The 23652-nt window shown below is 41.7% G+C and overlaps 1 protein-coding gene across 3 annotated transcripts in view; it reads left to right on the plus strand.

Annotated features, from left to right (window-relative positions):
• Positions 1-23652, plus strand: part of si:ch211-137a8.2 (uncharacterized protein LOC777613 homolog) — a 44988-nt gene that overhangs the window by 11685 nt on the left and 9651 nt on the right. For all 3 annotated transcript variants that reach the window (XM_054603643.1, XM_054605211.1, XM_054604426.1), the window contains exons 2-9: positions 13642-13767; positions 15812-15962; positions 17130-17312; positions 18836-18966; positions 19063-19261; positions 22590-22719; positions 22814-22975; positions 23125-23222. In XM_054603643.1, coding sequence (XP_054459618.1) covers positions 13642-13767; positions 15812-15962; positions 17130-17312; positions 18836-18966; positions 19063-19261; positions 22590-22719; positions 22814-22975; positions 23125-23222 — 1180 coding nt within the window. The remainder of the gene's footprint in view (positions 1-13641; positions 13768-15811; positions 15963-17129; positions 17313-18835; positions 18967-19062; positions 19262-22589; positions 22720-22813; positions 22976-23124; positions 23223-23652) is intronic.

A 23652-nucleotide genomic window follows, 5' to 3' on the forward strand; every position in this document is an offset into this window, starting at 1 on the left:
CGATAGGACAGACTACCCCCCGCCCAACAACCTTCCCTAGATACGCCACAGTGGCCTGACCAAACTCACACTTGGCAAGGTTCACCGTCAAATTGGCAGCAGCCAGCCTACCAAATACCTCCTCCACTTGAGCTATGTGCCGAGACCAGGTGGAGCTATAAATAACTATGTCGTCAAGGTATGCTTCACAACCTGCAACCCCTTTCAACACCAGGTTAACGAGACGCTGGAATGTGGCAGGTGCATTCCGCATTCCAAAAGCCATAACTCTATACTGACAAAAATCATCTGGAGTCACAAAGGCAGAGATTTCACGAGCCCTCTGAGTAAGAGGGACCTGCCAGTAGCCTTTCAGGAGGTCTAACTTCGTGACAAAAGCTGCAGACCCAACTCTGTCAATGCAATCATCTAGACGGGGAAGAGGATAGCAATCCGGCTTTGTGACAGAGTTTACCTTGCGAAGATCAGTACAAAATCGAGGTGTGCGATCTGACTTATCAACCAGCAAACACGGGGAGCTCCACGGGCTAGCACTAGGTTCTGCAATGCCATGCTGCAACATGTAATCCACTTCTTTACTCATCAGCTGGCGTTTCTCAGGATTTACCCTATAAGGGTGTTGCCTAATAGGTGCAGCATCCCCGACATCAATGTCATGCTGGAGAACATTGGTACAAGTAGGCACATCAGAGAACAGGGCAGGATATTTACAAATAGCCTCAGTAACGTCGGACCGATGTGGTGAATCGAGATAAGACAGATGGACCTCCAAATTTGCGACAATTTCTGAGTTTGGGAGCCTAGCACAAGAGACCCCACGTTCAACACCATCAATGTCCTTTTCACCCACAGGAATTGAAGTGCTCAGCACAGCAGCTGTCTTCACCCCAGCAACTGCCTTGAGAGCCCAGCCTGGCTCCTTTCACAGTACTTTTTCAAAAGGTTAACATGACAGAGACGCGTTTTACGCTTTCGCTCTGGAGTCTTTATCAAGTAATCCAACTCACCCACCCGACGCTCAACCACATATGGACCGCTAAATCGAGCCTGCAAAGCAGACCCCAGAATTGGCAGCAGCACCAACACCTTTTCGCCAGGGGAGAATGCTCGATGCTTTGCACTTCGGTCGTACCACCCCTTCATCCGTTCTTGGGCTTCCCCAAGTTCTGCCTCGCCAGCTCACACGCCTTGTTCAGTTTTGACCTAAAATGACAAACAAAGTCTAACAAATTTGTCGAGGGGGACTGGTTTGCCAACCATCTTTCTTTCAAAAGTTTCAAAGGGCCCCTCACAGTATGACCGAACACCAGTTCAGCTGGACTAAAGCCAAGGGACTCTTGAGTGACCTCTCTAGCCGCAAAGAGGAGCAAAGGGGTTCCCTCATCCCAATCTCTCTCAAACTCCTTACAGTAGGCTCGTAGCATGGTCTTTAGGGTCTGATGAAACCGCTCAAGGGCTCCTTGACTCTCGGGATGATAAGCAGATGAAGTCTGGTGCTCGATAGACAACTGCTGGAGAACCTGGGAGAACACACGGGACATAAAATTCGAACCCTGGTCGGACTGGATAATTCTTGGCAGGCCAAACACTGTGAAGAACTTGATGAGAGCCTTGGAAATGGCTGAAGCGGTGATTCTACGGAGAGGGATCGCTTCAGGAAACCGGGTAGCTGTACACATGATCGTCAATAGGTACTGGTTACCTGACTTGGTACGAGGAAGGGGACCAACACAATCAATCAGGATCCGCTCAAAGGGCTCTCCTATGGCAGGGATAGGATGTAAAGGAGCTGGGGGAATCTTCTGGTTGGGCTTACCAATAACTTGGCACACATGACATGTTCTACAATGCTCAGCAACATCAGACTTCACACCAGGCCAAAATAAATGTCTCATCACTCTGTCTAAAGTTCTCCTAATCCCCATATGACCGGCCAGGCAATGATCATGAGCCAACTGCAAGACATCCTGTCGATAGACACTCGGCACTACAACTTGAAACACACTACTCCAATCATCATGACAGGACAGTGTCGGAGAAGTCCACTTCCTCATTAACACACCATTGTCCACAAAATAGCAACAAGACACAGCTGTCATCTCATCCTCAGGCACAACCTTGTCAAAAAGTGAAGATAAGGTTGCATCTCTCCCCTGCTCACACTTGAGCTCGTCACACGAGGGAAACACTTTGCCAAATCCCAACACGTCACCCTTCGCCAAAAATGTGTCAAACAGTGCGATATCAGAATCAGCTTCTTTGTCTGGCTTCTTCTTCTCTGACATGGCACGGGTAGTAACACAGACAGGGAATGCTTCTGGGAATTGCTTCTCAAGATCATCTGGGCGTTTCGACACAACAGGAAAGGGGACAACCTCAGGAGCCGCAAGCATCCTACCACCGGCTAGGTCATTTCCCAAGATGAAGGACACCCCTTTAATGGGAATGCTCGAACAAACCGCTACAGCTACTTCCCCAGAAACAAGTCCCGTTTCAAGGGTAAGGTTATGCATCGGCAGAGACAGATACCCCCCCCCCCAAACCCTTGGACGAGGACACTGGAACCCAACTTAGACTGCTCAGAAAACGGTAGGAGGTCCTGGAGAATCAAGGACTGAAAAGCTCCACTATCTCTCCAGATCTTAATCGGTTGCTTGGTTGAAGGATCAGTGACAAGAGAGACACAACCATCCATAAGGAAAGACGAAGAACCAGGCAGCTCACTCTTTTGAGCGGGTTGGTCCATGGTTTGGTCGACAGCACAATTGCTCACAGTTTTTAATAAGGCAACAGGCTTATAAGACTCTTGTTTTTTACTCAAGACAGGGCAATCAGCAATGAAGTGACCACTGTTCTTGCAATAAAAACAAGTCCTCTCCAACGGAGTACTCACATTAGCCGATCTTCTAATGAAAGCTGTAGAAACGGTAGGAGGAGGCTTTGAGCAGGTGGAGGAAGTGGTTGGAAACCGAGATCTGTTAAAACCAGTCCGTCCCCTTCGCTCACCCTGGTCGCTATCAAAGTTTACCTTGAGCGTCAACACAAACTTGTCTGCTAGAACAGCAGCCTCAACAAGAGTGGACACTTCTTGTTGATTGAGATAAGTACACACAGCAACAGGCAGACAATTTTTAAAGTCCTCCAGCAGAACTAATTGTCTAAGATCCTCCTTAGTTTCCGCCTTCTGTGACTTGCACCAAGAACTAAAACTGATCTCCTTTTCTCTTGCAAACTCAACATAAGTTTGTTCATCCAGCTTACTGAGGCCTCTAAAACGCTGGCGGTACGCCTCAGGAACGAGCTCATAAGTTCTTAGAATGGCGCCTTTAACTTTTTCATAGTCCTTGACATCCTCAATGTTTAAAGAAGCGTAAGCGTCTTGTGCTTTTCCCACCAGAACGCTTTGCAAAAGCGAGGTCCAGGCATGTATTGGCCAGTCTGAAACAGTAGCCACTCGTTCAAAATGAGCGAAATACCGCTCAACATTTTTCTCAGCGAATGGAGGTACTAGTCTGATGTTTCTCGCTACGCTAAACTGAGCCGAGGCAGAACTGGATGAGCTCAAAGCAGCATGCTTAAATTCAAGCTCTTTCAAGAAACGCTCATGCTCTAGGTGCATTTGTCTTTCCTCTAGGTGCATTTGCCTTTCCTTAAGGATACGCTCTTTTTCTTTATCCTCTAGTTCTAATTCTCGGAACGCCAACTCCTTCAACCTGAACTCCAGCACAGCATCTGACATTTGAGGAAGAACAAGTTGATGCTGGTATGCTGGTAGAGCCGACGCCCTCAGGATGCCTCCTTCTGCTAGGCCTGCCTTAAGCTTCTCTTAAACTCTCTTTAAGACGTTTATCACCACTGGCAATCTCAATGTCATAATCCAATCCAATCCAATCCACTTTATTTATATAGCACAGTTTAAACAAACACAAGGGTTTCCAAAGTGCTGCACACAAAAAAGAGATAAAATAAGTATAAAATAAGTAAAAACACATGACCCACCCAACACTTCTACATCACATCAACACGCCATCTAGTGTCCAAAGGCCAAATAAAAAAGGTGCGTTTTTACCAAGGTTTTAAAGAGACACAGGGATGTAGTTTGTCTAATATGGAGTGGCAAAGTGTTCCACAATTTTGGGGCTGCTACCGCAAAGGCACGTTCTCCTCTGTGTTTTAGCCTGGTACGGGGTGTGGCCAAAAACAGCTGGTCAGCTGACCTAAGAGAACGGCTAGGAGTGTAGGGTTTTAGCAGCTCGGATAGGTATGGTGGGGCAAGGCCATTTAAGGCTTTAAACGCAAATAAAAGTATTTTAAAATGAATCCTAAAACGTACAGGTAGCCAGTGCAATGAAGCCAGAATAGGTGTAATGTGGTCGTACTTTCTAGTGTTAGTCAAGAGACGAGCTGCGGCATTTTGAACTAATTGGAGGCGGGCAATGGAGGCCTCACTAATCCCCATGTAAAGTGCATTACAGTAGTCCAGCCGGGTGGTCACAAACGCATGGATTACTGTTTCAAAATGCTGTCTCTGAAGCATTGGTTTAATTTTTGCCAGCTGCCTTAGCTGGAAGAAGAATAATGACTGGCAAGACTAAGGAGCTGTTCTTTAGTGAGCTGATCAAACAACTCCTCCGAGGGTGCACTAATAAAGTCATCTATAGCCGCCATACTAGACAACTTCAATCACCAAGCATAGATAACAAAATACACCAATCACTGCTGAGCACAGTGAGCAAGCCTCCGAGTGCAAATGATCATCTAAGCAAGCCCCCTGGTATCTGCCTAACTTTAAACTAACCCTAATGGTCTTCTGAGGCGTGCCGGGCTCGAGGCTTCTTTAAAACAAAGCTCAGTTAACCTCAGCCATGTGGCCAAGGCCCTGAAATGCTCGCCCCCACCAGAGAACACGTCTCCACCCAGGATTACCTCGAAAATAAAGAAGGCAAAATAACAAATAGTGTACCGATGGAAAGACAGATTGCTCCGCCCAGCTGGTACACTCCCTAACTAACCAGGGGGGATCACTCACAACTTAAAATCATAGCACTCAGATTCAATACTCACCATACTCACCATGAAAAGAAGCTGCTCATAGCCACACTGCCAAACACCACCAAAACATACCAAGTTACTCTGTCTAGGGGAAAATTAGAAATAATTAACTCTGCAAAACTGATCCAGATTTATCCCGGACGAGCCCCCAATATGTTACGACCCGGCTCGAGGGGAGTAACATGAAGTCGACAAACAAGGATTAGGTATAAGAAAACCGGGTTTATTGTCACTAAAGGTTACACAGACTGGTGAATGGGAACCGTGCTGCTGGCCCTGGCTAGCCAGGGAGCGTATAAAGCCTCCCAGGCTTTATAGGCAACAGCAGGTGCCAGGTAACGAAGCGAAGGAGGGGCTGAAGGAGGAGCTCCAGGAGCACTGCAAAACATGGAGCAGACCTGCACATAACAAAGAGCCAGATATTTTTTACTCATGATTTGGTGGTGACCAAAACGGAGATAAGAGAGTGACTATTGTACATGTTGCTCTTTAATATTTCATAGTCAGATTGCTTTTGTGTGAAGACTTTATACTTGTTTGTAGACCTGATGAATTTCATCTTCCTCAGTTTGTCATCTCTTTGATATAATCTAAAAAAAAAATCTTGATTCTTGTGTGCCCTGAATAGTTTGATGGTAGTTTCAGGTTTCCAACTGTCTACAGACTGTTTCCCGCCCCTGTATTCATCCCTTTGCGCTTTTTATCTGCATGTTCCAAAATCAAAGTGCTTGAGGAGACGAAATAATTCGAATCATTAATATAACACAAATTATGTTTGATGTGGTCACACAGCGGCCATGTAAGCTCAGGTTTTTGTGTATTTTCAACTGAGCAGCAAAGTGGATGATTGACTTTGTCTCAGGACACAGACGTTATTTCGTCTTGGTCCTAATGGTCTTAACTTCCTCTGACCTTCATCACCTCCTCAGTTGAATTTCACTTTCCCTCTAAAGCGGCCGCTCTCTAATAGGAGCCATTCATCTAATTTCTTCGCGGCTGAAATTTCAGGCAGTAATGCATTTCCGTGCTTCATTCCTGCAGTTTCATTGCAGGTCAGCAAGTGCAGTCCAAACTGCACTTGCTGACCTGCAGTGTTTTTTTTTTTTTTACACACATAATATGCTTAATGTCAGTGTGATTGGAGTTTTCTAAACATTAAGGTCACAACCAGATTAAAGTGTTGCCAGTTATACATGTAAAAATGAGTTGAGTCCTTTATTATTCCCAGCAAGAAAGTGTTACAGCAGCTTAAAGCAAAAAGAGACAAAGATGATGAGCAAAACAAATAATATAATACTAATCAACAATTACTTAAATAAGCAGGATCATTTTTAATTTCCATACATGCATGTGTGAGGTTAACATTATGCAAGAAATAAATAATAAACAATAAAAAATACTTATACCTTATATATGCACGGTGGTGTAGTGGTTAGCACACAGCAAGAGGGGCCCGTGTTCAATTCCTAGGCTGGACAACCTTCTGTGTGGAGTTTGCATGTTCTCCCGTGTCAGCGTGGGTTCTCTCTGGGTTCTCCGGCTTCCTCCCACAGTCAAAGACATGCAGCTAAGGTTCATTGAAGACTCTAAATTGCCCGTAGGTGTGGATGTGAGTGTGAATGGTTGTCTGTCTATACATGTCTGCCCTGCGACAGACTGGCGACCTGTCCAGGGTGTACCCTGCCTTCGCCCATTGACAGCTGAGATCGGCTCCAGCACCCCTGCTGGATAAGCAGGTTACGGGAAATGAATGAATGAATAAAATAACAATAATATTATTATTATTATAATATATAAAAGTAATAATAATAATGCATTTATGAAAAAATGGAAATTAGAAAAGGTTAGCTATGGCAAAAATCCAATGTGTTAAAGGCTTAAGGGCAGTATTAACTTTGATGATACATGGAGCAACTTTTAATTTTGCATCGCAATGTATCCTTTTCATCAAATCAAAAATGTTTTTTTATATTATTTTTGGGCAGTATTTCACATTGTGTCATTTGCTCTCTATACAGTAGTTTTTATTTTTAGAGTCAGGGTCCACCATTCCCATGCTGGATCCAAATTGCGCACAAGGGATTGACCGGAAACTGATGCAGCGTGTAGTCCAGTGTTACTGTTTGTAATTAGATCTGATGATATCGGCCTCACTGATTACTGTTCACTCTCCTGCAGCTAAATCCGATCTGGATTAAGTTACCGCTAATGCTAATACTAAGACTGCTGCTTCACATAACAGGCATTCAACTGGCCAAGTGAAAGTCACTTAATCATTTACTTTACTGTAAATGTGACTTTTATTGTGAAGCAGTCCTGCTGTTGAGTTGTAAACTACTAGATGATGGTTGCTGATGGCATTTTGGAGAACAGCAACAATAATAACTTCTTTATGAGAATCACATGAGTTTGTTTGGCTGCACTGTAAAGAGACGGCCACAGCTTGCTGCAGTATTAAACCACATCTGCTGTTACCCACAATCAACCTGGATTGAAATCTCAAAGATTATAACTTTAAATGGCTGCAAACACTGCACCACCCTCTACGTCAGTCCCTCCAGCCCCCAGAGTATACTCATCATATTCACTTTAAATGTCCCTCCCCTGCTCTCCATTCACTGCCAGATGCTGAATTAACTTTGTCTTAGGACTCAGCCATAGTGGGAGTACTGTCATGCTGTGAGCTTGCCTCCTTTCACCTTCACAGCTGAATATTCTCCAGTTTACACTGCAGATCTAACAGCACAAATCCACCTCTGACCAGCATGCTAATAAAGCTGCATACGAACAAATACTTTCAGATTTCTGTCTCAGCACACAGACATTATTTAAATGAATGAGTCTTTGCCTCTCACCTCGATCTCCTCCTCAGCTCTATATCACCTTCGAGTCTGACAAAAGCCATTTTCTTAATCCTTATAACATGAGTTCACCTCCTCTCCTAGTACAATGCACAGAAGAGGAGGCGGTATCCTCAACATCTCAGCAGGGAGAAGTCTTAATAGTGTAGATGAGCTGCTTCTTCTCAATTCCCCACATGCTGCTCTGATTGGCTGCTTCTGGTTTCCTGCAAGCAGAATAGCAATTTGCACTGCAAAAAGAAATCCTCTTCAACAGAGACATGGATATTATGTAATCTAGATAAATCTTCTGTTATCAAACAGAAAATCTGCAAACAGGGTAAGAAAAAAAAAGATTTTATGAACGTAGCGTTAAAATCTACCCAATACCAAAAACGATATGACCTTATAAGTACTTAGATGATGTCTTGTTGTGATTTCCTTGATTGTACTTACAGTATAAAAAAATGATGTTGAGGCAGTGGAATGACCGTAACATAAGAAACTGTCATATTTAGTTAGTTAAAAATCATGAAAAAGGCTGAAATAAATTTAGTATGATGTAAGGCAGTGATGATCATGCTCATGTCGTGAATCATGAAACTTTTTATCACTTAAAATCCAATTTAATCTCCACAATCCGCTATCTCCTATACTACCCAATATTCAGCTCTCTTAACTCAGTAATTGAACAGAACCCTCTCCCCCTTTTTGTGCTTCTAAGCAGTACAGCAGATTTCCCTCCAGATGTGAAACAAAACAACACAGAGACAGTGGAAATGTTTTCACATTTTATTTTCAAGTCAGGTGTTTTGCTGTTGAGGAGTAACAAGATAAGAAGAGCGAGTGCTGTTTCACTGTTGAGACTAAGCAGGCTGTTTGTCCCGCCAGACAGTTTGCTGGAGGCATCAAAGTCACAGAAGTCAATGGCTGATCTGAGACACACACACACACACACACACACACACACACACACACACACACACACACACACACACACACACACACACACACACACACACACACACACACACACACACAGAAAGCTGTCAGTAATCATATTGGGTGATGAAGCATCAATCATTACAGCCAATCAGACATCACTGCCACTATGTTTGTCCAAATCGATCACATTATTTTTGTTTTGTCTGTCTGGCCCAGCTGGTGATGTTTGTGACATCACCTGTCTGGCTGACTGTGTGTGTGTGTGTGTGGGTGTGTGAAGACTGTAAAATTTAGTCATCATAACAGTGTGTGATCTGCATTCAGAGTGAGTCTGTTTTTGCTGTGCAGGAGGCTTTCATGCATTCTTTGACTTTCTTTAAGAGGCAATAACATTTTTCTAATATTTGATTGTTTGAATAGTTACAATCCTGCTTTAATTCAGCTGATGCAAATTATGTTGTGTGTGTGTGTTTTCCCAGTCTCTGTCTCATATTCAAATGTGGCCTTCTCATGGAAAACTACCAGACCTAAACCTGTTACTGTCCATGGCAAATCTTGCATTCTGCTGCAGCAACCTGCGTAATATTTTGGGTGCTCAATTATGGCTGCAAGTCTCAGTTACACCCGTGAGATGGAGCTGAGACATTACATTTTTACATTACATTACAGTCATTTAGCAGACGCTTTTATCCAAAGCGACTTACAATAAGTGTATTCAACATAGGTATTCAAGAGAACTACTAGTCACCAGAAGTCATAAGTGCATCTCCTTTCTTAAACAAGCATCTAAGAGCATAAACCAGAGCAAAAGTACAGTGCAGAAACAAACTCATACGAATACAATAAGTGCAACAAACTAATACGAATACAACAAGTGCTAAGATGGCTCAGGGTAGTACTTCTTGAAGAGGTGAGTTTTCAGCCTGCGCCGAAAGATTGGCAGCGACTCTGCTGTCCTGACGTCAGTGGGGACATGTGCCGACACACAGCTGGTGCAGACATCTAAATAGATCACAATGATGGCAAACTGTTGTGTAAGACATGCGAGTGTAAATCACTTCTAACGCACCTGGTGGAGATCTTCATTCTACGTAGTGCAGCTGTCTAGTTAGCTTTGTATTCACTCTGTTCTGTAAAAATTCAAAGGAACAGTGTGACATTTTGGGCAGTCCTCTTCTTCCCTTTCTTGCTGAGAGTTTAATGAAGCCACAGACCGCAACCAGTTAGCCTAGCGTAGCATGAAGACTCAAAGATAATAGTTACTAATGGCTACTTGAAAGCTCTTTCATTCACATGAAATGTTTCGAATTAGAAAACACTCCTGTTTTCAGATCATTAAATGAATAAATTGTACTCTTTTCTCAAGTCTGTATGCAACAGGTCTGCACTGGTACGTACTGCTAGCAGGACATAGTCACAGCCATCTCCCATTCAAACACAAACTACTCCCTGTACAATAAAGAATATTGATGGTTGCTAGATTTCTTCATGTAACAGAATCAGACAGTAGACTTTGTGGATTCCTGCTGCATGTTGAGTTTGTAGATAGTCACTATGATGTTTGAGTTAGACTAGTCCGGTTGTGTCTGTAATGATGTTAATAATTGTTTTGCATATTGAGTCAAAGAATCTGCTCCAATTCTTATTTTGGCTTTTGTCTTGTTACAAAATACATAAATGTTGATGGAATTTTGTCTAATTGACGTAGTTAGTTTCATAGTTTGGAAGGATTATGATGCATTAATTGCTCTATTTGCACTTAGTTCCAACACCCCTGTGGACTTGTAACCTATAAGGTTCAGACAGCAGTTTCAGACTGTTGTTTAGCCCTGAGCTGCAGCTGGTGACTCATCAACAGATAAATATGCTCTCTCTCTCTCTCTCTCTCTCTCTTGCTCTCTTTCCCTCTTTCTCTGGTAATTCAATATAATGAAGCTCCACTCACACTTTCAGCTGTTTGGGGCAGCAGCAGGTGTGTCCACATGTTCAACAACTGTTCATGTTTTAATGTTAGTTCTCTTGAGACTGAGGGGCTGATCTGGTCTCTTTCTCCTCATATTTATACATTTTTAATGTAATTTGTTGTTCTGAGAACCTCACACTGAAACACTATACTTATGAGGACACTCATTGACAAACAGCCCCTAATTCTCTCTTTAACCATTGCCCAAACATAGGCCTAGGTACAGTAAGTACTGTGTATATGTTATATTTACATTTTAGTTTTTTTACTGGTGCTGATGAGACCAAATAAATCTTCAGATATAATAGGCTCTTCTAACTTTATGACAGTTCATGGTTTCAAAACTTAATAAAAACATTGATAATGAAAGGGATTGGCTGAACGGTAATGAAAAAAAAAAAAAAACATATTTGGAGTGACATTACGTAGACTGAAGAGTCACACTCACTCACACTGATGCAGACTGACAGTGAGTAGGATCTATGTGGCCTCTCAGTGGTGCAGGGCCGAAGTGTTAGCCTCATAGCTATTGTGTGGGCTCCTAGACCACATACACACACAAACACACGCACACACAGACACACACACACTGTCCCCCGAGAGAGAATTTGGAGGTTGAGGCCTTGGCCTGTTCAGCCTCCTTTGGGGCGGAGGATTTATGAGTCTGGGAGGCTGGAAGTTCTCAGGTTTGTCTCACTCACACGCACGCGCACACACGCACACACACACGCACGCGCACACACAGATAAAGGGAGGAAGGAGAAAGGGGAGGATGTAGGTAAGAAGAGACTCAGGTCTGCATATTAAAGGGGCTGCACTAACTTAGTTAACTAAAAGAAACAGCTTCTTGGAAAGAGCAGTAATCACAAATGAACACAGCATCTGTCTTATTTGGACTCACTGAACCGTGAAATCACTGCAGGTGATGCACTCTCTTGAGGAGACATTTACAGTTTGCATTTGTCTGCATTTACCTCTGTCTTCTAGTGAGACATCAAATTGTTGAGATGTAGTCAGTGTTTCCTCTGTATTTCATTCACTGATGCTGCCCAACTACACATAGTATCTTGAAGTGTATTGTCTGAGAGTATACTCTTACTATACAATTATATAATCTATTAGACACCCATTTTATGAATTTCTCATCAAAACCCCCAAAAAACTCTGCTCTGTTTGTTGTTCACTGCTTCTACTAGACGCACTGACTTCATATCATTTAGTTGTGTCATCAGTTTCTTTCTCTCATTCCCTTTGAGTGTTTTTAAACGTTGCTTGTTTGAGTAGTTTCTTTTCCTGTCTCAAGTATCATGATTTCAAATACTTTTCAGACATAGTTAGTCTTTCTTGCAGAATCATTGCAGTATAATTTCTTAACTTTTAATGCATGAAAACATTATGCAACCAGGCCGATTCTTTTTTTTTTTTTTTTTTTCTTTTCTTATTGTTGTTGTAAGGATCTCCATCAGCACAGAAACACCCAAACAGCAAGAAAATAGCTAAATGTCTTCTTCTCTGTCCGTTTTTCAGTCGGTAAACAACAAGCCAAAATGTCTTTATCTGCAGTGAGACAAACAGTCTGGTTCGTTTTAGCAGGTTAAACCGTTCTCTCCCCTCATATCACTACACAATGATAGCAGAGTCCTCTGTAAAATGAACAACATAAGTGCGTGTGTGCGTGTGTGTGTGCGTGTGTGTGTGTGTGTGTGTGTGTTAATATTGTAAATGAGTTATTATAGATATGATTAGAGAAGACAGGAAGATGTCTTCTTAACTTTACTGCCACACAGCTGCTGATTGGGATTATGTCACTGATTTCCAAACAGCTCCCGGTCACACTGGACCTGGCTTTCTGGATTCATACTAATTTGGACGGATGATGAAAGAAATGGGCTTTCAACCTTAGCTGTATCAGAGATTGAGCCTTGGGGATGTTGGTCCCAGTCAGTGGATTGTGTGATCAGCTGCTGCGTCTGTAAATCAGAAGATAATTACGCACAGATAAATGGAAGGTGCTGTGTAAATATGCTCTTCTTTTTTAAGATGCAAATGTGGCCTTCAGGGTTATTTTTCTTTCTCTCTCTCTTTTCTCTCCCTCCAGTCATTCAGTTCTGGCGCCACACACACACACACACACACACACACACACACACACACACACACACACACACACACACACACACACACACACACACACACACACACACACACACACACACACACAGAGAGAGATCGCTGTGTGTCTCTTTAAGCACCAAACAGCATGAATTCTTATTAAATTCTTATTTCTTATTAAAATCTGTATCGGGTTTATTGCCAAGCAGGTTTTCACATACACAGAATTTGCCTTGGTGTTATGGTGCATATACAAGACACATAGTAAGAGAAAACAAAACACTTTCTATGATGCCCATGTCTATCAATCATTATGAATATACATATATGTGTTATCAGTTTATAGCACTGTATAATTGGTTATAAGCACTAATAAACATCCATAATGCTATGTAAATGGTAGATCCTTGCAAAATAAATGCCAGTGATTAACCAGCAATTATTAACTATTATACTTGACCTTTGATCTTTATATTGTGTTCTGATTATTGTTATAATTACAAATATTTACAATATGTATAATTATACATGTCCATAGCAGGTTATAAATCATTATCATTATGTTTATAATTCATAACAGACATGAGCGTCATAGAAAGTGTTACTAAAACAATAATAGAGAGCAAGTAGCCGGAAACGAACGAGGAATTTCTACTTTCTAATTTTCTACTACTAAATGGATGTAAAAAAATAACCAAAAGTACGTGTGTTTTTTTTATGTGATGTCAGGATGCCTGGATTCCCACCAGACCCGCCCCCTTCAGAGTGCCATGGTGATGCCATCCCCACCACTGAGGGAACCCAGCTAGTGGACGTCAGCTGGAGCCAAGATGGAGACCTTCAGGGATGTGGACGGTAAGTGTCCTCCGTTGTTTGCAGCTGGTGGTGTTCTGTCTCCAGCTTTACAGACGTCTCTTTTTATAATGGTGCTTCTTGGGGAAAATGTCCCTGTGGTTTATTGTTACTTCATGTTCACTATCCATTTTCTAAGGTAAATAAGAGTCTACAGCTGTACAACAATATAAACCTTTGATGATTTTAAGAAAGTGTTAAAATACGCTTACAAAAAGATACAGCTCCAATGAAATGTATGCGACGGAGCGCATACTTACATAATCATAGCTTTCATATTCATGATGTCCATCCACTCTCTCTTCTGTCATCTTTTCAACTATGGAGCTTCAATCTCTGCCATCTACAAAAGTCTGCACCTTTCTGTCCCATTTGTCCTCCTTTGGACATTTATGAACTAACCATAGACACTCCACTGCGGTGTCTGATCCGCAATGGTTCAGGGCTTATGGGAAACGGTGTTTGTTAAAGCCCTCTAAAAACAGAAATAGTGCATATATGATACTACATAATTCAAAGAAAAATCATAGACCTACCGGCCCCCGTCTTTACAAATTTATTAAATGGGTGTTTTAATGAGTTAGGTTTCTTTACTTCTAGAACAGAACCTAGGGAATCTGCTTTCACTTTGGCTCTCTATTCAACTTATGAATAGAGAGATTTCTCCAATTTAAAACGGCAATTACTTTGCTATAAATTTCCAGCTGTATCAGCCAAAAAGCTGTTTTTAAGCTTAAAAATCTTAAAAGCTTTTAAGCTGTTCTTAAGTGTTAATAATAAAAAAGAAAATACGGCAATTCCATGTAAGGAACCTGATTCCACTACCGACCTCATATTTAAATCCTCTCAGTGGCAGAACAATTGTTTATGAAACAAAGAATCATTCCATTCTGGCTATATAGGGGTGCTGGTTGTCTGTTTCTTTTTTTTTTTTTTCAGTACTTTGGACAGCTCCGCACCCACACACATATACACAAACAGTCACACACACAGACTACACACACAAACTCACACACCCAAACAGTGCTGTCCATTATTCTGAAACAACAGCTAAGCAATAGTCACGTGTATCAAGGTCAATCATTTTTTTTTATTTTTTTTACTGTTTTTCTAAAGATAAATTACTGGAGATGGATAAATAAGCTCAAACAAACATGATTCGATTCTGGGGCAACTGTGGCTTAGTGGTAGAGCAGGGTCGTCCTCCAGTCAGAGGATTGGCAGTTCGATCCCCTGCTCCGCTAGTCCATGTTGATGTGTCCTTGGGCAAGACACTTAGTCTAATGGGCAGGTGGCACCTTGCATAGTAGCCCCTGCAATCTCTGTATGAATGGGTGTGAATGTGTGAATGATGACATGTAGTGTTAAAGTGCTTTGAATGGTCAGAAGACTAGAAAAGCGCTATACAAGTACAGTCCATTTACCATTTTATAGAGTCACTTGAGTCCCTAGTAATTTAAAACATTAAACCTAAATTCCTATGAAGACAGATAAAGAACTATACATGTGTGTCTTAGTGGACGATAGCCCAAACTTTTTTTTTTTAGATTTTACTATATGAATAAGTAGTTGGGGACACAGCTGCCATTTAGATTGCCAATAGAGTGTGTGATCAGTTTATCCAAATAACAACTATTTGGAAATTTACGCCGAAGTTTTCTTGGTTGCAAAAGCACGTTGACAGTTTTTTTCCCATAATTCTTACTGCCAGAGGAGTTGGACAAAGGGCTGCACTGCATGGGTAGCACAGCCATAGCAACTGGAGGAAGAGAAAAGAGTTTTTAAATCAGTGTTTTGATCATCATCCTCTGACCCGCTCACAGTGCTGTGGAGCCTCCTATGATTTGCATCAACCACCGAGCAACAAAGAAGTTGAAAAAACAGAATAACAAATATAATTGCATTAGAACTGTAAGATAAGAAAATGGACGGGGAACATGCGGTGAAGAGAGTCACTGCAAGGAGAACATTTATAACCTCCATGTTTTGAGTCTGTTTCTGCAGGAGGCTAGTTGTTTGACTTCCTCTTTCTTTCCTCTCTTTCCAGATTGGAGAGGAGGTGGGTCCTCTGGCACGAGTTTATGAAGGAACACGCTGAACTGGACACCTGGCTGCGATTCGCCAAGCAGGTTGTCAGTTGCCCCAACCCCGCCCATGTTACCTATGTCACTGCCAAGGAAGAAATGAGGATGTTTGAGGTGAGAAGAAATCAAACAAAAGTTCAAATTAGAGTGAGTTCATTTTTTAAACCAGACATCAATCCTTAAAAGGATTCCCTAAGGCCTTTACTACCGGGGGCGTTTTTTTCCTGGGATTAATTCACACTTCGGAGTTTTATTTGGATCTGTTGGTTTTTGTTATGAATACTTTTCCAAAGAACGCATATATTACACAAATATTTATTTTGATTTAACCAAATCCACTCTCTTCTGACCTTTTGAGTGGGGTGGCTCAGAGGTAGAGCGGATGGCTTTCCAGCCAGCATGTTGAAGTGTCCTTGGGAAAGATATTGAACCCCAAATTGAACCTGAAGGCAGTGCCATTGGTTTGTGAGTGAATTAACTTGGAATTCTCATGGGCCGCCTTGCATGGAAGGATGCTGTATGAATGTTTGTGTGAATGGGTGGTTGTTTACATCTAGTGTCAGCGCTATGAGTGTTCAGACGACTAGAAAGGCATTATGGATTTACCATTTAGCTTCTTCCCTTTCAATTTACCTCAGACAGACTGCCTGCTCCGGGTCAATAGGATCCCAGTAGTTGGTCCTCTGCTAGCATGACTCTATTCAAACCTTTTATTGAAAAATGTTGCAACTGTATTGAGTATTTAGCATTTTTCTGTTGCTTATTGGTTACATCCCAGTGTGTAAAGGCCCCGTACTTTTCACCTTTGATTCATATGCATTATTATTATACATTTTTTTGGGGAAGTCAGTGCATCTCACCAGTCTTTTACCTTAAAGAATCAAGAACAAGAAAACAAGGTTCTGTACCGCAGTCATAAATGGGATTGTCACATTTAGAGATCAGTCAGAAGTTTCTCTGTGGAGTTATATTGGCACAATAACCTATCAGGCAGATTTATCTTCCCTGGATCTGGATCTGAACTGGTTTTAAAATATCTGTAGGTTCTTTGAGACTAAATACTTAAACTTGTTTGACAAAATCTAAAATTTCCCTGTCCTGCTGGCAGATAATATTGCTTGCTCAAGTTATATTTTCCCCATGTTATTCAATTTGCGGTGTGAAAGAGGACCTGTTTGTCCCTGTTTGTCAACACACAGGGTTTATGGGTATTGAAGTCCAGTGAGGAAGCCTGAGTTGCTTCATGTCTTTGTTAGCTCAGCTGTTGGTCTGTGTGTTCAGAGGCTGCGGTGTGAGGCCAGGTCTCGGCTTGGTCAGTTGGACACTTTGACCCGGAGGAACCGAACACTGACTCGGCTGTTTCAGGGCGCCATTCAGGCCCGGCTTCTGGCGTCAGCGAGGGAATGCGGGCAACGATGGGACGACGTGAACACAAAACTGGAATCCATCACCGGCCGACTCAAGGTCAGAGTTCCTCCCAATAATAATGACACCAAAACAAATATTACTCCGTCTTGTGTTATTTGATAGCATAAAGAAAATCTCAGTTCATCAACATTCTGACTGAATTTTTTATGTGTTGCTGATCGTGAGATTGAACTTTTGAGAATGTTGAGTGATATATATATTTCAATCTTTGTTTGATATGGAATATTTTCTTATCTTAGATTTTTAAGAAAGAAAGAAACATTATTAAGCAGCACAGTTAAATCAGGAGTAATAGCTTGCTTCCACTTCTTATTTTCAAAAATGATCTTTAGCGCCATATCTGTTGTAATATATATAAAGTTTCTTATATTTTTTATAGTGGACTCCAGTGTTTGAAATACAGGGGGTCTCAGGTGGGCACTTCAGAGCCCCGGAAAGCCTCAATAGCTACATTTTGGGGTCTCTCTAAAATCCTAAAATAATATAATTATTTTTACTTCCTTCCTGCTGCTGTCAGGCTGCACAACCAACTGCTGTAATCCTGTAAATTTCCCTGCTGCGGGACTAATAAAGGATTATCTTATTTTATAACACAATTATTTGTCACTTACACTTGTCACTATAATGTCTTTCAAAGCCTACCAATGTCCAGCAGTTTTTATTATTCAAACTGCAAAACATTTATTCACCAATATGAATAGTGAGTGTTAGAGAGGATTTTCTGCCCTAGATGACACAGCCAGCCAGAGCCACAACAGGTTGCACATAGCAAGCCTGTGTTCAAGTCTGTTTGTGGATCTAAAAGGACCCCCCTTTAGCATATTTGATCCAGTGCCCCATGTGAGAACCTGGACTAAAGCAGGATATTGTCTCTCATCTTCTTGGAAACCAGGACGACAACAAGAAAGATTCAAGGATCTTTTATTGTCATTAAGCAACACAGGGATGCATGAAGAAATTCAGTTGAGGCCCATTTTTAATGCTGCGTAAACACCAAAAGCCACACAAATTTTACGCACGAGTCGATTACATACAAAGTAAATGCACAGATAGATGCAGGTAGGCGAATGGCGGGAATGACTCGAAAATGCAAAATCCGCCTTATTCAGGCAAGTTGAAAATGTTAAATTCAGGCGGGAAAAAAAACCGCGTGACACTTTGTCTCTACAGCCAATCAGCGGTGAGATTTTCCTCCTGTCATCACTGACCTCCTGACGTTGTTAAATCCGAAATGGAGGATAAAAATATTGTAGCCGTAGGTGTTCATGCATACCTCATATTAGTTTAGACTGTCGTTTGGTCCGACAGGTCTAGCTGGTTGATAGGCCGTGGCTGGTGATCATCTTAAATCACCTGCACTTATTTCCAGAGCTTCCTTTCAGATGTTTATAACTTAGCTTGTGCAATGTGAGTGTGAATAGGTGGTCATTTGTGATAAGTAAGCTTCATGTGCTTAAAAAGAAAAGTCAAGTTTGTAACTAAAAAAAGTCGATAATAAATATTGAAGCAATCTGTCTGAGCAAAAGTGGTTTGAATATGGATAATCTCTCTTTTTTCAGCTCTTTGTCTCGGAGTGGGAGGGGTTTGAGGCAGAGAGGGAGGCGCTCGCTCTCTGGTTGGCTGACCTGGAAGTCCGTCTGACCAAGGTGGATCACCTGACAGGAAACACCTGCGCAAAGTTGAAACAGCTGCAGTGTGTGTGTGTGTGTGTGTGTGTGTTACATAACTCAATAAATAGTCTATTTTCCTTCCCCCTGAATATTTTAGTATTTTTATGTGTGTGTGCGCAGACCTTCCAGCAGAGTGTGTGTGTGAACTCGGGCCGTGTGAACGTCCTGCTGCAGCGCGGCGAGGCCTTGATCCAGCGCAGCGAACCGGTTGATGCTCAGCGTGTGGAGGGTGGTCTGCTGGAGCTGCTGCGGAGCTGCAGCCTCGTCTACAGCAACATCGCACGAACACACACACGGCTGCTGAGCATGAGACTGGTACACACACACACTCACACACACACACACACTATGACAATACAATATGAGGGCTGGAGAGAAGTTAAATCACAGGCAGATGGTTGTACAGGTTTTTCTTTGTCTTTTACAAATATAAATACACATTTATCCATGTAAATTCAGAAGCTCTGCAGTCAGTTTATACACACATAAGGATGGAGACTTTTAACCCGGCGAGCCTTTAAAGATTCATATTCCTCAAGTTCACAGGACATCTAGAAGTACTTAGTCTCTAAGTATTACATGGGTAGCCCACTATTGTTTTTGCACTCAGTTTAATAAAAAAATATCCTGACTTTCAGTCCCTGGGGCACTATTTAAAAAAAATAAAAGGATCCTAAAATTCCCATAATGCAACTCAAATGTATCTTTTCTTATACTGTCCCTGCCTGTTAACCCTCTAAACCCCAAGCAGTTCTGGGTCATTTTTTCTGTCACATTCATGCTCACTGTGGCCTCGTTTTTCACTGAAGTGTCCCCAAAAATGTATTTTGTACATTATAACACAGTTGTAATGCCATAAATGATTAAAAAAAAAATCAGAAAAAGTTTGTGTGTATATATACAGTGGGTACGGAAAGTATTCAGACCCCTTTAAATTTTTCACTCTTTGTTTCATTGCAGCCATTTTTTTTGCATTAATGTACACTCAGCAACCCATCTTGACAGAAAAAAACAGAAATGTAGAAATTTTTGCAAATTTATTAAAAAAGAAAAACTGAAATATCACATGGTCATAAGTATTCAGACCCTTTGCTGTGACACTCATATTTAACTCACATGCTGTCCATTTCTTCTGATCCTCCTTGAGATGGTTCTACTCCTTCATTGGAGTCCAGCTGTGTTTAATTAAACTGATTGGACTTGATTAGGAAAGGCACACACCTGTCTATATAAGACCTTACAGCTCACAGTGCATGTCAGAACAAATGAGAATCATGAGGTCGAAGGAACTGCCCAAGGAGCTCAGAGACAGAATTGTGGCAAGGCACAGATCTGGCCAAGGTTACAAAAGAATTTCTGCAGCACTCAAGGTTCCTAAGAGCACAGTGGCCTCCATAATCCTTAAATGGAAGAAGTATGGGATGACCAGAACTCTTCCTAGACCTGGCCGTCCAGCCAAACTGAGCAATCGTGGGAGAAGAGCCTTGGTGAGAGAGGTAAAGAAGAACCCAAAGATCACTGTGGCTGAGAGATGCAGTAGGGAGATGGGAGAAAGTTCCACAAAGTCAACTATCACTGCAGCCCTCCACCAGTCGGGGCTTTATGGCAGAGTGGCCCGACGGAAGCCTCTCCTCAGTGCAAGACATATGAAAGCCTGCATAGAGTTTGCCAAAAAACACATGGAGGACTCCCAAACTATGAGAAATAAGATTCTCTGGTCTGATGAGACCAAGATTGAACTTTTGGCGTTAATTCTAAGCGGTATGTGTGGAGAAAACCAGGCACTGCTCATCACCTGCCCAATACAATCCCAACAGTGAAACATGGTGGTGGCAGCATCATGCTATGGGGGTGTTTTTCAGCTGCAGGGACAGGACGACTGGTTGCAATTGAAGGAAAGATGAATGCGGCCAAGTACAGAGATATCCTGGAAGAAAACCTCCTCCAGAGTGCTCAGGACCTCAGACTGGGCCGAAGGTTCACCTTCCAACAAGACAATGACCCGAAGCACACAGCTAAAATAACAAAGGAGTGACTTCGGAACAAGTCTGTGACCATTCTTGACTGGCCCAGCCAGAGCCCTGACCTAAACCCAATTGAGCATCTCTGGAGAGACCTGAAAATGGCTGTCCACCAACGTTCACCATCCAACCTGACAGAACTGGAGAGGATCTGCAAGGAAGAATGGCAGAGGATCCCCAAATCCAGGTGTGAGAAACTTGTTGCATCATTCCCAAGAAGACTCATGGCTGTACTAGCTCAAAAGGGTGCTTCTACTCAATACTGAGCAAAGGGTCTGAATACTTATGACCATGTGATATTTCAGTTTTTCTTTTTTAATAAATTTGCAAAAATTTCTACATTTCAGTTTTTTCTGTCAAGATGGGTTGCTGAATGTACATTAATGCGAAAGAAAATGAACTTTTTCGATTTTAGCAAATGGCTGCAATGAAACAAAGGGTGAAAAATTTAAAGGGGTCTGAATACTTTCCGTACCCACTATATGTATATATATATATATATATATATATATATATATCTATATATACAAACTTTTTCTGAGTCCCTAAGAGTATTACCAATATTTGAAAGAAAGTTGCTACACGTAGTACTATTTACATGTTACAATCTCTACTTCCAGCCTCTCTCATCCTCCCCTCTCTGTGTGTAAACAGACTCTAGTTCAGTCAAAGTTTCACTATTCAATCAGGTGACTGTTTCAGTCAAGTCACTCATGGCTTACCAGTTGCTCTGAGGAGTGCAGAATTTTACGTTTTTTACAAAATCTGGTAAGTGCAAAAAAATATTTCCTTTGCAAACTTTTAGAATTAGACATTTAGAATAACTTGATTTTGATGAAATACCCAAATAATTTGTTTTGATTTGGTTGCTTTTTTTTGGCAGAAGTGTTGGTCACACATAATGTGTCCAAGAACTACTGGAGTGTTAAAAGTCCAGCAATTATGTCTGTTTTTACAGTTTCTGGCTATGATAAATGGTATATTATTGATTAAAAAAAAAAAGAAAACATGCTTTTGAAACCCGCCAACATGTTTTAGGTCATCCTTCAAACTCCATACCTCCAGTTTACAATGCAGAGTCTCCAAACACTGACTCGAGATAACCCTGACAAAGTCATCTCTCCATTGGTCAGCAACGATGTAAAGAAACACAGAACGTGTACTCAATGTAACATTTCAATGTACTTGCCCTTTCCAAATGATCCTACTTAATACTTCTACTCCACTACATCTCAGAGGGAATGTGTGTTTAACTCCACTACATTAATCTGACAGTTATAGCTGCTTTTTATTTTCATTGAGATTTTGCATAAATGTGATGACCTTCTAAAATATGACACACATAGAAAGAGATACCCGACAGTACAGTAATTAAACTGAGCTCATCCTCAAGTCTGCTACATCATAAAAAATGCTGTTTAATGCACCAGTAATAACTACTTCAGTAATATGAAGAATTACAATAAAACATTAATGGGACTTTCTTCCAAAGTACATTTTGCCAATAGTACAACTGTGCTTTTTATTTACGCAAATGTTTGAGTGTAGAACTCTGGAGATTGTGGTATTCCTACTTTTGCTAAAATAAAGGAACTAAATACTTTCTTCACCTCCTCGTCCAGGTGTTTGAGGATGACTGGATTCTGTCTCAGGCTACAGACTCTGGTTGTCCATCAGAGACTCTATTAGAGGAAGATGGAGCACTTGATGTAGCCAACCTGGACCTCCCTGCATTTCCAAACCATCCTAAAGGTAAACCAACAGAATAAACGTTTAATTACAGGTATAAGATCAGTCAAAAAGGTACAATATTTAAGTAAGAACTGTTTCTGCATCTTTCCTCTAGATTTCAGCCAGTTAGCTAACCCCACCCTGGCCTTCTCCTCACCCGTTCATCTCCGTCCTTCTACCCATGAGCACCTGGGGTTGGAGTGGGACCCCTCTGTGGATATTGGAGGCTCTGTCTCCCATGAAGACGCCGACTCGTCGTATTTCAGTGCCAGAACAGGTAGGAAGTGACGGAATATTTTCAAGAAGCCAGAGTAGAGGTCTTTGGTAATCTTTTATTTCTCTTTCCTTTCTCAGCAGCTTCAGATCTAACACCATGTTTACTGTGTGTGTGTTTGTATGTGTGTGTGCGTGTGTGTGCTTGTGCAGGTCTTTGCCACAGAGATGATGGGAAGAGGCTGAGCTACCTCAGCTCCCTTGGCTCTCAGACTGATAGCAATGACATCACCAATCAGGAAGCAGATCTGGTGAGTTGCAACATACTGCTTGGTTTTTCTCATTAAAAAAAAAAATAATAATAATAAAAAAAAATACATTCAATATGGTTAGATGGGCCCTGTGATAGGCTGGCGACCTGTCCAGGGTGTACCCTGCCTTCGCCCATTGACAGCTGGGATCGGCTCCAGCACCCCCGCGACCCTTAACTGGATAAGCGGTTATGGAAGATGGATGGATGGATGGTTAGATGGAAAAGAAGAAGAGATTGACATAAAAAAATATCAGACAACAAATGTTTGAATTCCTAAATGTCCATTATGCACAACAATTGAAGCAGTCATTGGCTCCCTCCAACAGCGCTTATAAAGTTATTATAGAAAAATGATAACAAAACAAAATATTCAGGTCCAGATCTAATTCTAGTTTGTTTAAACAAGAAAGGACAACAATGTGTGTTTA

Source organism: Anoplopoma fimbria, chromosome 1 (genome assembly GCF_027596085.1).
Source record: "Anoplopoma fimbria isolate UVic2021 breed Golden Eagle Sablefish chromosome 1, Afim_UVic_2022, whole genome shotgun sequence".
Taxonomy (NCBI): domain Eukaryota; kingdom Metazoa; phylum Chordata; class Actinopteri; order Perciformes; family Anoplopomatidae; genus Anoplopoma; species Anoplopoma fimbria.